The 18,976-nt window shown below is 31.6% G+C and overlaps 1 protein-coding gene across 3 annotated transcripts in view; it reads right to left on the bottom strand.

Annotated features, from left to right (window-relative positions):
* Asap (ArfGAP domain of ASAP) overlaps positions 1-18,976 on the bottom strand; it is a 49,759-nt gene that overhangs the window by 20,380 nt on the left and 10,403 nt on the right. For all 3 annotated transcript variants that reach the window (XM_072897630.1, XM_072897627.1, XM_072897628.1), the window contains exon 2: positions 7,449-7,521. In XM_072897630.1, coding sequence (XP_072753731.1) covers positions 7,449-7,521 — 73 coding nt within the window. The remainder of the gene's footprint in view (positions 1-7,448; positions 7,522-18,976) is intronic.

Genomic DNA, 18,976 nt, shown 5'->3' with positions numbered 1-18,976 from the left:
ATGATATAAATAGTTTCAGGTGTTTTATGCAGATAACTTTTGCAGTAGGAAAATGCTGTCGCTTGTTACTCGCATTTTCAAATCAAATCCTTTGTCTCATTCCTCTAAATAATGCTTCAATTTCCTCTTCCAACTTGTTTCAAAACTCTTTCATTCAATATCCGAACTGCATTCTCTTTCTCTCTCCCTCTCTTTCTCTCGAAAGAAATGCAATATGATTGACTTCGACTAACGTCGAAGAGCGTTTATCGCTCGAGTGAAGGGAGCGCACATCCTTCCTCGCGAGAGAAATTTCATTAGCCGAAGGAAACTTCTCAACAGGATGTACCAAAGGACAAGGAACGAAAGGGAATAAAAGGTATTGTCCCCGTGTCGCAAAGTGATATTCAATTCACTCGCGACTGCGGTGCAATGAATATAATCGTGGTCTATCCGGCCGAATGGATAAGCGGCAACTTGTTCACCTCCGGTTCAAACTTTCAATTACATTACGAGTCGGGGTAAAAGAATCCCTTTTATCGAAAACGTCACGACGACATGGAAAGCGTTGTATCACGTCTCTTTTAAAATTCCACGTCAAACACGGTTATTATTGGGATAGCGCGTTTTAATCCACAGAAATTATGTGCTAAACAGAATCTACGAAAAGAAGAATATGCGCACTGTTACAGATTTCTGTAAATCAACACTCAGGAAAATGATCTTGCAACTTTAACAAAAATTTTTTAGGTGTAAAAAATTCACTGAAACGGATAAATTATTAGCAAATACTGTGCTCCTGCATATATTTTGCAACTTAATCAATTTAAATGACAGAGACAGAATTTATATCTGTGTACTATTAGTGTAATTTAAACGGAAAGTTTTCTTTACGATGCCTACCTTTAAGGCCTATTGTCAAGGACAATTATATTTGTGATTAATATTTGGCAATTGGATCTAAATTTTCTAGAGGTATCGTTAAAATATTGCTGCTATAAATTCCATACAACGTGACAAACATTCTAACAAATAATCAAGTAAAACAGTTCTATATGAATAATAAAATTAATTAGTGTTTTAAGGCTTAAAAAGCTAAACAATTTAATATAATAAAAATATTTAATTTAATCGTCGAAAAACACAAAAATAATAAATAGAGGTAGGCATAATGTAGCATGTTGCTAATTAATTAATTTTAATATTCTAACAGATACAAAAAATAGCGATAAATTTTAATTGAGACATGCAGAAAAATCTATCTACATTAGCAAATTATTTTTTTTGAGTGAAACTTTTAATATCTTTTTGCTATTTGACATGGACGATTTCCTTTTATACCGAGTCTACTCGGTCGTCTTCCATACGTGATACGTCTTTCCTTTTCAGAGTTTATGAAAAATATCGTATATTCGACTGAATATAGCGATTTCTTACAGAGGAAGATAACTCTGAGGAGCATTCTTCGGGATATCCGTGCCGCCCGTTACCATTTCCTCTTCATTCTTGTCTTCACCGCGAGATTTATCGCAACGCCTCATTGCTCTTTCCATATCGCCATTCTTGCTCGTCGCTAAGAGATATTGTACGAAAATTCTCAGAGAATCTCGTATGATCCCACGACCTAACAGTCAGAGCTTTTCATGGTATTAGAAATACTAATGCATCTTCTCTTTGAATTTTTCAAACGCACATCACACAACCGTAATGTTACAATGAAAATATCTGGAATTTTATCTTTTACGAGCACAACATATAACTCTCAGAGAAACGCAAATACGTACATTATGATTCTCGTGGATATTTATTTGCCACAAATAATTATTTTTCCGGAAAAATGTATTGATAAATTAATTTATTAAAAAATTATTATTATGTGGTTAAATATATAAATAATATTCACATGAATTTCTTTATTTAATTTTACTGTCAATATTTTTTGCAGGATCGTATCTGTAATACGACAAACGGTTAAATTTCAACATTCCCGGTATTTGTTGTCAGCAAAACGTTTCCGGTAAAAAAGTTTCGAGAATATCGGACCTCCCCTCTATTGTCTCCTGGGGACAACACGCGCGTCACGGCACGTGATTCGCACCCGGGGTACTCGGAGCGATACATCCTGTCTCGTCAGATAGCCACAGACAGGAAAGAGAAAGAGAAAGAGAAAGAGAAAGGACCGGTAACGTAACAGGTGAATGGAGAAAGAGCTGTGGACAAGAGGAAAGAGATCGGACATGTCGAACGATATCTGGAGAAATGTGGTCCATTGTGACTCGACGCGGAAATAACGCTGACCGGCTCGATACGGACGCAGTTGCGATTTTCAGAGGTCGATTGACGGGTGAAAAATAGCCGGGAAACTCGTGAAAAACATGTCGAGCCATAGGTGACCGAATACAAACGTTTAATACGTCGTGCTTTGCTCACGTCTGCGACAGTAATTTGTTATTCTCTGACTTATTATTTGCAAAAAATAGTACGGCTGATATTTTCAATGTTTTATTAATCATGTAGAAATATTGTTTACTTTAAATTTACTCATGTTATCGTTTATTTCTTTTAATAACAAATCAAAGATTTCTATTATTAAATATATACGAACTTTATGTAAATAATTATAGTATCTAAAATTTTTTTTTAATATTGTGATTATGATAATCAATCTTTATGTTAATCATTGTAATAAAAAAATAAATATTAAGATGTACGGTAATTTTGATGAATGTGATTATTATATAACTTGACAAACAAAATTTTCATTTTTAAAGAAATATATTTACATTATTTTATTTAATTTCTATGGAAAAGTAAACATAAATTTAATAATTATTCATTGTTGTTATTATTTAGTTTATTTTCATTTATCGATTTCACACACGCAACACGCGCACATTATATTGCTATGCAATATGCAATTTTTATTTTTAAAAAATCACTTGTATAATATATGTAACGAGTTTAGAAGATAAGCGACAAAGTGATATGCCGCAGATAAGATGACAATTAACAAGCTCCGCACAATTACGAGTTAATGAAGCACACGGCGAAGACGAGAGCCTTCGTGACGTGAGGATGTCATAAAAAGATTGCGGAAGGGTTACGTTAAGGATAAAGATACTTTATCCACGTATGTAACCTGGAAGATATATTATTTAAAAAGACTATTTACTTTTAAAGAATTAAAAATTGCCATTAATTTGATGAAATTTATATTAAAATTGACTGTTAAAAATTTTGATATTAGAATACTCCTTCCATAACTACATAAAAAAACTCTACATAAAAAAAGATATCTCACTTTTTTTCTCTTCAGTTTTTTCATCAACAAAGATATTATCACATATTCTAAAGTTTGTTTATCGTTAAAAAATATAATTTTATTATAGAAGAGATTATCATAGAAATAATAACGAATTATAAAAACTACAAAAAGTATAAATATTAAACATTCCTATTCAATCCATGTACATACATATTCATTGCTTCTAGTTAACAACATAATATTACAATAATATATATTAATTATGTAAAAAAAGCGTGGCTTACTTTATATTATTGATAAATAAAAATTGCTTTCTAAATGGAACCAATCAAAAATAAATAAATTGACATAATAACTATTATTTAATACGAGAAATATAATACATATGTATCGTCACTGCGTTCCAGTTAGAGTATAAGAATAAAAACTCTCATCAAAAAACAATTTCATAATACTAGGCTCTCACGAAGCATCTTCCCATTATGCTACATAATTACAAGCCATCCGCGGCTCCTGACAATTACAGCAGAATCTTACTGTATAGTTATAGGGTCTTTTCAGCGACGTTTCACGACCTGAGGAAGCAATTTCGCGCGACTATCTATTCGTTACGTCACCAAAGATCCGTAATTTAAAAGCCAGTTTACACAAAAAGTGGTGTCTTCAACATGCTCTTGCATGTATGTATGTATGTGTATATTTTTTTAAATTTATTTCATACTAAAAATATTTGTTTCCGTAAAAATATTCGATTTTGTATGAGAGAGAGAAGAGAGAGAGAGAGAGAGAGAGAGAGAGAGAGAGAGAGAAAACATATATATATAGCTAATGCCAATATAAGTATATACTATTCATCAGCTTTACGAAAGTATGACATAATTTTAAGATGTGATTTTTCAAAGAATTTTAAGAAGAAAGAGACACACGCGTGAACCTGAAATTTTTGAAATAAAAAATATTTTATATGGAATGGGATAACGTAATTGAGATAAAAGTAATGTTTCACCGTGGAAAGCGAAGGCGAGGCCTGAGAAATTTTCGTGAAATAATACGAGTGTTTTTTTTTCCACTCGCGCGCAGAAAAGAAACGTCGCTTTAATCTCTCATTAGTCTCGCGACTAACGCGAGAATTCGGCACGCGTTACTACTTTATTCTTTTATTATACAGAGAAACCCTCAAATCAATATTTTTCACCGAGATCCGTTATATTTTTTGTCAATACAAATCACATTTTCATAATAAAATATAATATCAAATTTTGATTCCCGAGAATTAAAATATAAAAGCTGATTTAGAATATTTTATATACCATAATGTATTCATAATTATTAATAAATAAAACATATTGGTATAATCGCGTTAATTATAATTTCGATCTATAATTTAGATATATATTTAGATATAATTTATATGTATGACGCGTTACGCTCTTATTGCTATTCTTGTAACAAGACTCTAAGGATGACGCAAGATTGTTCAATCTATGATGTAATCCTTTCGTAACTATAAAACTTATAAATAAATATATTTAATACGCGCGTAGAAAGTTAACGCATGCATGATAAATAATAATATACTGAGGTTTTACAACAAAGTCGCATAACTTTGATGTATGTAAGTTACATCAGTTTAACTTAATCGCTCTCCGACATTTACTTGCTCCAATAAGTTAAAAAAAAAATGTTAAACGTTTACACGGAGGAGTATATGTTAATATAATGTTTAAGATCGTTAAAAACATTAGTTTATAATGATTTTACAATACCGAATTGAACAACATCGTTTCTTATATGTATGTCTACTAACTTCTTCGAAAATAAGTACAACAGACATTATTTTTTGCATTTCATTTTTAATTATATATTTTAATAACATACTTTTAATATAAGTTGTATAGCTGTTTCTAATTTTTACAATTAAAAACAGAATATGAATAATTTAAAGCACTTTGACAATTTCATGTGTCAAAGCACACATATTATGTATATTTTTATGATTAAACGATACAGGTTGATATAACTACGACGTATTTTGCCAGCAATGCAGCGTGTGATATGTCGACGTTATCGACGACACGATATCGATCGTGCGCTCGTTTATAGACTGCGAGCGTGAATATAACTATAGTCGTAAAGATGCCGGTCGCAGACTCCAGAATGCGAGGCATTCGGAGTGTAAGCTCCTAGACTCTCCCGCAGGAGAGAGAGAGAGAGAGAGAGAGAGAGAGAGAGAGAGAGAGCCTAGCCCGAGGAAACGAAGGGGGCGCCAGAGAAATCGATCTGTCTGTCCGATGGAAGTGGCGGAAAGCCGGCGAAGCCCGCTCGTAAAAGTCAGTGCACACAGTTCAGTCCGAGTCTATAGCCCTTTGGATGTTAACCTCGACAAGATTTCCCCATTCGAGCGTAATAAAAAAAATCCAAACTACCGCCCGTAGAATTAGAACATAATATTACGTTCACGCCAGGTGTTTCAAAGGTGATTCGATAAAAATACATTTTAATCAAATATATTTTTGTATCTCATAAAAGCATTCTTATTGTGATTTATCATTTCACTAAATTTTTATAAGCTACAATATGGGTTCGATTATAAATTAATTCAACGTTAAGGTTTCTAAATTTTAAACGAGATATATATATATATTGTGCAAGCATTAAATATTTATGAATATATATATATGTTTTCTAATTTAATTAGAAAATTTAGATGTTACATCAATTTATGTTGTATTAAATATTAAAATTAATGTAATTTTATGCCAAAATTATTTTTCTCGTTCAGAAAGGAAGAGAGAGAGAGAAATCATATTTAGTAAGAAATATATATATATATATACACATATATATCGCGACTTGTATGCTTATCGTAGTTAATATGCAATAAGTATTGCTAAACTAAAGTATGATGGCCATACGGAAAAGATGGCCACAGGCTGTAATTTTTTTTAATAGTCGCTACATAATGCGCTTTTTTAGTCATTAAGCGATATTTACAATAATATCGATTATCTTTGATGGCTAAAAAAGCGTACTATGTAGCGAATATTAAAAAATATACAGCCTATGGCCATCTTTTTCGTATGGCCATTATATCCTAGTTTATCCTAATTATATACAAAATGGAACAGTAACTCTGACCATTTGGAATATCTCTGCTATTTTTAGAAATATGAAAGTAATTACAAAAGTTGTACAGAAAGCCATAACATCAAGAAAGCCATAATATGCTAGTGATGTTTTGTAGGTGAAGGCATTTTAGAGATTTAAAAACTTAGTTTTTTTAACGGAATTACCTTAATTAAATGAAATAATTTAAATCCTTTTATATAAATCAATTCCTTGTGATATTCTGCGCAAAAGTTTATAAGGTGAGTATAATACCCAAAAATTGAATACAAAGTTACAAAGTATTTTATACTTTAATTGGATATAACTTTACATAAGCTATTCAATTTTTGATCATACTCTTATAACTTCTTATGCAGAATATTATAAGGAATCGATTTATAAAAAAAAAGATTATTTCATTAAAAAAGAAACTAATTGTAAGTTGATCTTCAAATTTACGAAGTGCATCCACCTACAAAAAATTATGACTAGCCTCTTATAGCTTTCTTGATGCCGTGACAACTTTCATAATTATATTTTTATATTTTGAAAAATAACAAAGATATTCTAGGTGGACAAAATTACTCTTCTCTCCTGTATTTATTGCAATGATTCAATTGCCATTATCAGTGCTGATAACGATATACAATACGCGTAAGAGTCCAATGTCTCAGAGTGACAATATACAATAAATAATCGCGATATGAAAGAGATTTGTCCACCGGCCGAATCATCAAAGTAATCGGCGTTAATAATTGCGTACCTTCTGAAAATTTTGATATCTATATTTAAATAATACCTATTTCTATAAAATGGAATAAAAAATTGAGAAAATTGATAAATTCAAAAAAATTTAAAATTTAGCCAAACACAAATCTGTCATAAATATTTAATTGTAAAATTCGGATACGCCCAATTTATATATATATATATATATATATCCTAGAAATAAGTTTACAGTTTTGATTTGTTACCATGGTGACTGTTTCTATATTCTGAGACCGAAGTCATTTCTCCCTTTCAAGAGAAAATTGCTTGTTGTTTTCACAATCGGAAAAATAAATTGCATGAAAATTGATAATGATATTGGACTTACCGTTTCCGGAGTTATGGATAGCCTTGATAGCCTTTTTCAGCTTCGTGAGACCATCTCTATCAAAGTCCAAGGTCTGAAACAGAAACATAACAATGATAACATTTAACAAAATTTGCGATCTTATATTATAAAATGATAATTTTTTAAATCGCATTTGCAAAATTTTTGAGTTGAACTTTGCACGCACGCACGCATACACGCACAATGCGGTATTGCAATTTAATAAGTGTTTAACAATAAGTAAAGAATGATATCGCGCGAGCAATAAATATAAATGTAAAATATATTCACAGATGTACTTTCTAATAATAAAAAACGCGTTTCGAAACTTTTGTTAAGAATTAATTTTTTTTTTTATTTATCTAAATAATATATTTTTTCAAGATTATAAGCATTCCACAATTATATTTTAAAGAGATTTTATATATAATATTTGGCTTATAATAATAAAGAATAAATTAGTTAATTAAATTTTAAAATATTTTTGCTTTCAATATTAAACTATGTAAACTATATGATAATCCAGCCTTTTCCACTTTTTTAATTATGACGTATTTTTTTCGCAAGATTTTGAAGAAATAATTCCATGTATACACCGGACTTATTGTTAGATATCTGAATTTCAAGCATTATATTTTTTATAAGAGCCGTAAGTTCGCATGCGTTCTTTATTTAAATAGGTCACGAATTAGTGAATTCAGACATCTGCACCTTACGTGCTTTCATGAGTCATTCTATCAGCTTTGCCAATAGAATGAGTAACAAAGAAAGAGAAAAGATTACGCTGTAATATAATTATATCAATCGTAAAAATGCATTAAAAATGTGACCTGAAAACGATGCAATCGCTCGGAAAGTGCTGTCGTTCGTTTATTTACTTTTCGTGAAGTAAAGAGATTGCAAAGAAGCAAAGATATTCGTTCCACTGGCACTATATATTTAGCCTTTTATTTCGGCTGCAATCCCCGAATCACCTGCTTCACGCCTCACATTCACGTGCGATGCATCACATGTTGCATTGCATCCTCGCAGGCTAAATTCGGCACTCACGGTCGTGTTGCACTTGATTTCAGTGTAGGCGAGAAAAGAAAATCGAAACCAATAACTTGAATAGATGGACAATATTGAAAAAAAGAAACGACACTAGTGATTTCTTCTCATCTTCAATTTTTTCTTTCTATTTATACGTATATAGGGAAAGGCGTTAATACAAAAGTCATTGGAAAAATCGAAAAATACATTAAAAGTTATTTTAAAAAGGAGGGCATGCAATGTCCTGAAAAAAAATTACCGAAATTCAAAAAGTGGAGTAATGTCCCGAAAAGTCAAAATCCCGAAATTTAAGACACGTGACATTGTCCTGAAAAGTCAAAATCTCGAAATTTAAGACACGAGACATTGTCCCGATAAATTAAAATTATGAAATTTAAGAAGCAAGGCAAAGTTCCGAACTTTTTATTTAGAGAATATGCGGTCACACATCATTATTTGTACACACTAAGGAAATGTAAATAAATGTTTATAATATCGTTTATATAGTATATTTATAATATCAAATAATAATATTAATAATACACAATAATAATAATAACAATATCGAATAATAAATAATATTTGAATAAAATTTTAATTATATAAAAATTAAAATTTTTAATTTATTAATTTATAAATAGAAAAGATTTCAATTATATGTACAATATAAAAAAATTATTTAAAAATTTCAATGTATAAGATAATAAAAATATTTTTTGCATTATCAATAAAAATTAACTTTGTGTTATTTTATGAAACTTTCTTCAAAGTACGTGTATAAGTAATAGTGTGTTAACAGCTTAAAGCTTCTCGATCAAAAATTTAGGATTTTCTCTCACTTCTTAAATTTCGGTCTTGTAACTTTTCGGGACACTGTCTCACGTCTTAAATTTCGAGATTTCGACTTTTCGGGACAATGTCATCTCGAGTCTTAAATTTCGGGATTTTGACTTTTCAGGACAATGTCTCATATCCTAGATTTCGGAATTAGAATTTTTTGGGACTTTACATGTCCTCCTAAAAAAATTATAAGAGATATTTGAGGAATATTTAATTTTTTTACATAATTGCTATGTATATTCAAGCACTTATCGTAACGTGCAATGAGTCTTAAAATTCCACTTTCAAAATCTGCACGTCCAACTTTTTGAGCCATGATAAGACACGTTTTTGAAGTTCTTTGTCGGCCTGAAGCCGTTGTAGGCACTTCACCCAAGGTAGACTTGAGGGAGAGAAAAAAATTAAAAGTCTGAGGGCGTCACGTCCGATCACGAGTGATCCTCATCGAATAGTGTCATGACCAGCTTTGAATTTCTCTACCCGTTAATGCACAGTATACAATCGGACACTCCATCATAAACTCGTCACAAACATTCATGAATTTGAACGGCTAATATTCAGATGCTAAAAAAACCAATAATAGCACGCACTTTACAATTTCTGGACGTTAACGCGAGTGGCAACTTCATTTTTCATTTTTTATTGAATCCGTAAATGTTGGCCATTTATCTTGATTTCTTTTTATAAACTTGCATACCTACTTATATAAATATATCCTACTAATATTCTCGCATCAATGTTGTCACAGACGGAGAAAAAAAAAACGAGTGGCAATGACTTTTAAAACGCCCCTCGTATGTATATTTAATATATAGCTAGAAGAAAAATATGAAATTGCAGCTTTTGAAAGAGAAAAATGCAAAATAAACATAACACATGCGTCCAGCGAAATTTAAGAATAAAAAAATATTGAATGGAATATATCGATAAATTAATTAATCGAGTGTAAAAATGTCGAAAACATATCTGATGAAAATAAAAGAGCATCGAACGCAAACTATTAATCGATCAGCCAGTTTTAACGCGAAGCAAATCGTGAGCAGACAGAAAACAAAGAGATACGAAAAAAAAGATGAGAAAAAAAAAAGACAGATAAACAGGGGAGAAGAGGGAGAGGATCGTGGTATACGATTGATCGAAAGCGGTTTGGAGTCGGACGCGTCGAGAATTCGCGGCATATAATCGCAAAAACAAAATAATAATAAAATAAAATAAAATAAAATAAAATAAAATAAAATAAAATAAAACACGTCGAAGATACTATACTGAAATAGCGACAACGAATACCAAAGGATTTAATAAGCGAGGAACGCACGCGTGATCAATGCCGAACGTGGCATATAAATAATGCGCAGCGTGCAATGAACAGAGTGCATGCAGCGGTACCGTCCATCGATGCAATGCATCGCAAAATGCGCAGGATTATCGGTGTACATTGAATTATTTGTTTATACTATTATGGACTCGAACGTCCCATTATATTTAGTAGAAACAGTTTTATCTCTCGTGCGAATTTTTTCGATATCAAAACATGCAGCATGATATGTACATACATGATATATATATTCTTTTATTTTTATATATATAATCGCATCTAAATCGGAATTATTAAAGTTCAAAATAATGAATATTAATTGAAAAATATAGATGAAAAAATTCCATTATTTTCAATATCTAATATAATTTGATAATAATTAACTTAATAAATAAATATTGCAATAATCTTTTAATAATTAATATTTAATCACATTTTTTTATATTTGATAAAATTTTGTTTTTAATCGTTTTAAATTTTTATTCTGAGAGCCGGGTGCGAACACATGCGTGACACGCATCGTCGCGTTCATCGTCCAATTATTTTCGTCCGCACGGGCGCGATTGAAAAAAAATCCAAGTGGAAGAAATAGAATACGTTGCTGGTCGACCTTGCCGGATTCTTCCCCTCGGCATTCGGGCCGGCCGGCGATGCGTTTCGCCGTCCTTGAAGGTCTCGGAGAAGGCCGCACGAGCCCACGAGAGCAAAACGACTCGTAGCTTCGGCCGAGATCGAGAGAGATTTTTGCCTTTCCTACGCCCGGGAATTTCTCTCCTTCTCCGATTCTTCTCCTTCCCTCGCTCCGAACCGGATGGCAGACCAGGAAAGCAATTGTTTGCACATGTGCTTCTGAATTGCGAGTCTTGGGTTGTAGCGTTATACTGTCAAAGATGCTCAAATTTAACAAGATAGGTCCGCTAATACTGTGTGTTTCAAACAAATTCTCTTTACAAGATCGTTATTTTTTTTTTTTTTTAAAGCGAAGAAAGAAAAAACCTTTTATATAATGACGTAATGAAAAGCCAGTACATGATAAATATCTATTATGAAAATACATAGAATGATAAATGAGAAGCCAGATAAATCGAGGAGGCGTTTCAGAATGTGATTTATTTAATATGATTTATTTAATAAACTCTTGATATATTTCTTCTTATCAGAGGCGTTCGAATTTTATCTCACGAGCGAAATAAATGAGCTGCGCGGACGACCGAACTTTCTGATCGGAATTTTGTAATTATCATCACGAAATAGAGAGAATTTCAAAGCCGTTTATATCACAACTTTAAATAGTTGGATAGAAGAATAACATATTAAATTAAAACACATATTTTTATAAAAAAAGGTAATATATTATTACATAATATTTACAGAAATAAATATCTAAATATATGTACATTATATATATATATATATATATTTAGACATTTATTCCTGTAAATATATATCGCATAAAAAATAATGTATTATTTTATAATAAGCAACTCTTCGAATATAAAATGCGAAATAAATTTGTATTTTTGAGTATTACAATCAATCGAGATCGATTCAGTGTTGTCGCGTGTTCGTCAAATCAAGTTGAATTTCTTTTGCGAATTAAAGACAGACACGTGTCTTGCCAGTAATTAGCCGCGCATGCCTGCGTAACCTCGCGTCCGGCTGTAATTGCTTCTCTCTCTAATTAATGCGCGGTATAAGCGGGCGTGCGCGCAAAGGTTACGCTGTTAGCAGCAGAGAAACCAGCAACATATGGTCGGCATACTGAATGTCTGGAGAATCGATCGTCTCTGTGGCCTTACGTGGTCCGTAGAGAGTATTCCGGAAGCGATCTGACGTGGTTGTAACGACGCTATCGTTCTACTATTTTCATTTCAAATGGATTTTCTTGCTGGGATAATTATATATCGGTAATTTATTATTTTCAAATTTACATGTTTTGTTTTTTTTTCATTTTTGATCACAGAATCTTTTCTTTTCTACTCGCAAACAATCACGTGAATAAAATATAAGTTTGATATTTTTCATCACTTTACTTTTAACGTTTAGATTTATTTATTTATTTTAAATATTTTATTATATAGTTGAACTCTTAGTTCACGATAATATCGAAAGGATAATAAAATTCAGACGTGCTCTTATATAATATTCTAGCATCAATTTATTGTGGTTATTCCACGCCACAATGTTTACGGACAGTCTGTACGTATGGCCACACATATATATATAAGCATTTATATTATTTATATTCTTATGTGCACGATAATTTTGAAAATATATTCGAAATTGAATATGCATCTCCGATCGATTTTATTGATTTAAATTTTGTCGGCCAACTATATCAAAGCTGGAATTTTCAATTCGCTAATAAAATTTTATACATGGTACAACATCTCTCAATGCATTTTTTTAGATTTATAATCCAATTATATTAATATGATTTAATAATCATTTTACGATATACACACGCAATAATTTACTTTTGTGGAATATATTTGTACGGAATGTTTCAAGTAAAAACTAAAGTATCGAGAAAAATTTTTGAACGAAACATGAACGACATTCTATATTTATGATACGGATAAATTAGTCGTTTAAATTGTAGAGATTATTTCTTTCTAATCGTAAATAAAAGTAAAGTTGTTACTTTTGTAGTTTAAGTAAAACGAGCAATATTTTTCGCGCAGACATCTCTAATATAAATTGTCGAACTCCGCTAATACATTTCTACCACTAAATTGAGCGTAAAGTTAGAAACTAGGTAAGCTTAGCAAAGAATATTCATCTTCGCGTGATATATAACCGAAAGATTAAGAAATAACTTTGAAACTATCTTCTCTCTCTCTCTTTCTCTCTCTCTCTCTCTCTCGTTGCAATACAATATAAAACATATTGTAGTCAAGATATTACGAGCTTCGTAAAGTTCCAACGGGGAAACTCTCTCTCAAGTTGCGGCATAATTCTCGCACGTGCTTCTGTATCCGTTCATCGCAAGTATACATGTGTGCCAGTTTGTATACAATACATCGTGAAAAACGTTTTTCTTGCGGCCTATTTGAGAGCATCCTGTACAGGCTGATATAACGCTTACATTAAGCGATGAATCGTGCTCGATCCCGCTTTGTGCGTGCCTCACAAAACGCAATTAATGACCTCGCCTTTTCTCATCGTGTCGCGTGCCCACTTCTATACGTGTGTTTGTACAACGCCTGTTCTTCTCAGAGGGTGCTAAGTGCTTTTTCCCGCTATTCCTTGAAAGAACTTTTCCCCTCGTAAAGATGATACACGCGCGTAAACATTATGCGTAATGTGAGTCTCACTTCCTTCTCTCGAACCGTTCTTAGAAGTTTATTTGAAGAAAAATTCTTTTCGTCAATTAGTAATTTAATCTATTCGCTTTGCAAATTTCAACATTTAATACTAAATGCAATAAAAATATCGAACAACGTTAAAATAACAACAATATTTCATGAATAAAAAAAAAAAAAAATGTTGAAATAATATAAAGATGGAAGAAAACCTACCTATATACGTTTCGTGACATGGCGTAAAGATAATCATCATCATGGTCGACCGCGCGATTATGGACGAGCGTTAAAAATCTTTAACGACACCACCTACGGTGTTTCGCGTCGGAAAAATAACGGTGGCGGCAAAAGGAGAGGAGACGAGAGGAGACGAGAGTGTCGTATCGTATCCGCGCGCGAATTGCCGGGTAAATAAACCCGCGCACGCGGTACGACCTGAAGATGATTCCCGCGGCGATTTTCTTGCTTGCTTGCGAACACGCAACGGACTATTACGCGCTCGCCGATCGTCGGAATGCAACCTGTCTGGCGATACGCAACTCGCGCAAGAACGTCGCATCCGCGAATTCTGCAATGCGGTTAGACGACCAACGAGCGAAATAGAGAAGCGCATCGATGCGCTCGCGTCGAATGTAGACGATATTCGACAACGATATAGCCTTGCACGGCAATTATTTCTAATCAGCAAAAAATGCATCCGGATCGGATTTCGCTGGAACGGCAAATTCGCATTGTATTTCGCAAACCAATCAGTCTTATTGTACAATTTATTCTTCTTCCACGTGCATTTTTCATCATGTATTTTATAATGAAACAAGGATGTATGCAAAAACATCCTTTTAGTCAGATTTTATAATTAAATCTGTCGGCTTTGCTTTCTGAAAGTCTAACGACAAATCTAAAGAGCTATACATTTCAATTCAATATATCATAGACAGAAAAATATTTTATAAATATAATTTATATATTTTTTTTCTAAATAAGCAAATAAAAATTATAATTTTAGCTGAATAATTAAGAAATATTTATTAAAATAAGGTTTCTTCTCGCATGTACTTGTGTGTCTCGCAAATATGGACCTCCAGAAAATATATATAACACGTGATTATTCCTACAGCCATCTTAAACATGTTTCGAATTTTTACAGCTTATTAAGCGTCGACGAACGTCGGATTTTCCAGCCACACGCTCAAAGAATTCACTCGCGCTGTTTCGCACGAAAAAGAATTGCTCGTATCAAAGCGCGCATTCACGTTTCCGCTCTGTTGAAGGGTTAATCTGTCGAGGAAGTGTGCGGTCTCTAGGAAAAATGACGGAGGGATACTTATGTGAGGCCATTGTATCGGAACCAAAACTCATTGTCAGAGCGGAAAGTTAAAGACAAAGAACGTACATCTCAAATACAAACATCGGTAATATATTTTTATAATCACGTTAAAAATTACTTTTATATTAATTGAATTAAAAATATATAAGGTATGCTATAAAATATAGAAAGAATCACAGAGAGAGAGAGAGATGCTCCTCGTTATTATTCGTCATTATCATGAATCACATCTCTAAATAATACTATAGTACAATTTATTTTTAAACTAATATTGTTTCCCGACATTTTAACATTTGTCTTTAAAAATGCGCTAAACATATAACGTAAATAGAATTTTAATCATATGTCCAGGTGCCAAGTATGTGTCTAATGCTTGCCAAAAGCAACGTTACAACGTCTATGTAATATTTATTTGTACATTATTAAGAAAAAAGATATAATAGAAGGCAACAATTTGGAATATAATTTACAATTTAATATCCACAGAAAAATCTACAAAAAATTGCATCGCAAAATTTAAACGATTTTTAAAAATATTTTTATAAAATAAAATGTTATAATGTTAAATTCGATGAATTTAAAATAAGCTTAATAAAACATGTTCGTGATATTCTCTTTCTCTCTTTCTCTCTCTCTCTCTCTCTCTCTCTCTCTCTTTCTCTCAGAAAATTTTCATTACCATGATAATTTCTAGAAATGATTAACGCTAGAATACTAATTCGTTAATGCTAACCGCAACGCTTAGTTCCCTATAAAACTCGGCAAAACTATAAGGAAATAAATTTAAAGCCATATTATAAAAAGTATAAAGGAAACATCATAGAATTTATAATACGATAAACAATTTAGAACTTTCATTTATATTTTTATGTACTTGTTCGAATGCATTAATTTTTATTAAATTTATAAAACGGAATATAATAATGACAATAATAATTATATGCTTTTATTCGGTGGGAAAGTAATGAATTAGGAAAAACGAGATTAGAATCGATCGCAGCACTCATGATAAATATTCGCCATATGCTCCGTGTAAATATATTCACGGTAAAAAATCGCCGAGATAAACTTGTCATGGATAATATATCCGGTAAGTTATCAACTAACACCTTGGATGGCGATTCACGGGAGATTTTGATAAGAATTAAAATTCGCACATTATTTATGTACGTGAAAACCATACGTTAGAGATTAACAAAAAAATGCGTACTTTTATATTCTCTTAGAATCAACGTTTTTAATTTACGGTTTTTGAGAACCTGGGTATTGATCAAGATTGGATTTTAGTACCTTCTTTATTATTAACGAAATCAGCTCACAATCAGCTCTACAGATGTTACAAATAATTTATTCGAGTTCACGGTCAAACTATTTTATCACGGATCTAGATATTCAGATGAAATAGATTTTCATTGATTGGCTACTGATTTCACTCTCTTTTGTAATATCTTACAAGAAAAGGTATGGAAATGTCCCCCTCCGATTTTAATACTCTTTGCATATGTTGTAGTCTAAGTCAAAATAGGGAAACACGTATTTTTTTATATATGCTCTTACGGCCGTTAAGGGGGTGAAATACCCTCTTGAAAAAAATTGGTTTTTATATTTCTGAACGAATATCGTCGAAGCGACAAGACATATAAAAAAAAGTTTCAAATTAAAGTTCTATGGTTTTTAATGTACTTTAATGTACTTGCATAATAAGATTTTTCAAAAATTGAAGGGAGAAGGGAGGATTTTAAAAAATATGACATTTTCGAAAAATTTGACTATGCAGTTTTAAAGTACATTAAAAACTGTAAAACTTTTATTCAAAACGTTTTCTATATCTCTCATCGTTTTGACAGTATCCGCTCAGAAAAACCGATTTTTTTTCCGACCGTATTTTTAAGCACATGTAAAAAAATACGTGTCTCCTATTTTGACCCAAACTACGATAATATTAAAAAACTAAAAGATTAAAATTCATTGCACATTTCTCTCAAAATAATTCAGTTCTTTTTATGCAACGTATTTTAGTGCCAACGATAGAATCATTTTTATCGACTGAATTTTCCTCGTATAAAACGACAAATGTCGAGGCGCGCTAAGATTGCGACTTCCGGGAGTGCCGGAAGAAGTAAGACGTGTTTGGCCTAACAGACCATCCGTTCTGGCAGGCTGTTGTTGCCTGGGTCGGCGCTCGCTGTTCCAGCGATTGAACGCAAACGCGTGATGCGACATCGATTTTCTATAAATCTATATTTATTGTATAATAACATTTTTCCGTTTCGGCCAGAACGTTATCCAAAGTTTCTTTCGTGTTCGCTTAATTTGTTTCGTTTTCGAGATTGCGACAGCCGATTAAAGTCAAATACAATTTAAACCATAAACACTAAATAACATTAATCAACTAACAATAAATATATTTTAAAAAGTAACGAAATATTCTTTGCATAAACATTTTTGTTATGAACAAAAAAAGTATTATTTTAGACATTTAACTAATATTTCATTTATTCTCTTCAATTTATTAATCAGCTTTTCTCATCAGTGTTTCAGAAAGTGGAAAATTAGCACGAATCCGAATAACTACACTGGGAAAGCGCCAGCTGATTGTCAGTTGAGTTTAGTCCTTCCCCCTTTAGATTTCATCATATATACGGATACGCTTGGTGTTCTACTCGAGAAGCACAATGAAATTAGAATTAAATTGCAGCTACATCGGCAGAATGCATCACTCTACATATGTATACTCATTCTTCTTCGCCACAGTTCGTTTCGCGTAAGTTTCTTTTCATTTTCCCGCTATCAAACGATATCTTTCCGTACAATTACGTTGCCACGCGTGGTTTTCACGTGGTAAAGTGAATTTTGTGCGAGATATTTTCGAAAGGACGATGGATAAAATAAGATCCATTTCTGTCGTAAAAGGAACGTTAAGTTATATATGTTTTTTTATAGTTTTTAGACTGAAAATACGATGATATTAATTTTATTTGTCTAAATCCATAGCATTTTAATTTACATTTTTATTTCCCTATTTAAAAAACATTTATATTTATCTAATTTATAATAAAAATTGCGCGCAATATCTCAAAGATAAAAATGAATGAAATATCTCTCAAGCATAATATGGTGTCACGACAACTTGCTGCTAAAAATAAACGCAAGAGTAGGTTGCCTGGGATCTCTGAAATAGGATTAATCGTATCTTAATATAGATATTTTACGGATATCATGAAAGATACAATAAAATCACTATAATAAAAATCTGAATAGATTTTTTAAATTAAAAGTATAAATTTATGTCGTATAAAAAAACAATGTAAAAAATTTTATATGTATAAAATATTAACAGAAAAATACAAAATATTTAGGTTTGATCGTCCCAATTTTGTTTAATGTATAACAAAATCTTTTCATTGTATATTATATATTATCCTATTATATTATAAATGTTCTTCCCTTTAATATATTTTCTCGGACATATTATTTCACAGTTCCAAAGATATTAACTAAAATAAATTATAACAAAATTAACCACGCATTGATTACCTTTTTTTCGAAAGTTTTTCGTGAGTATATTCTATTTAATGCTTTTCGATTTCACACTTTATCTCTGAATTTCGATATTCTCGATATTTATATTTGTCGCCTATTTATTTACTAGATAAGAAGTAAATGTTTATAGCTGAAAATCATTTTGAATGTGAAATCGTTATACATA

The sequence above is a fragment of the Anoplolepis gracilipes genome, chromosome 8 (assembly GCF_047496725.1).
Source record: "Anoplolepis gracilipes chromosome 8, ASM4749672v1, whole genome shotgun sequence".
NCBI classification, from domain to species: domain Eukaryota; kingdom Metazoa; phylum Arthropoda; class Insecta; order Hymenoptera; family Formicidae; genus Anoplolepis; species Anoplolepis gracilipes.
This window is presented reverse-complemented; position numbering and strand designations above follow the sequence as displayed.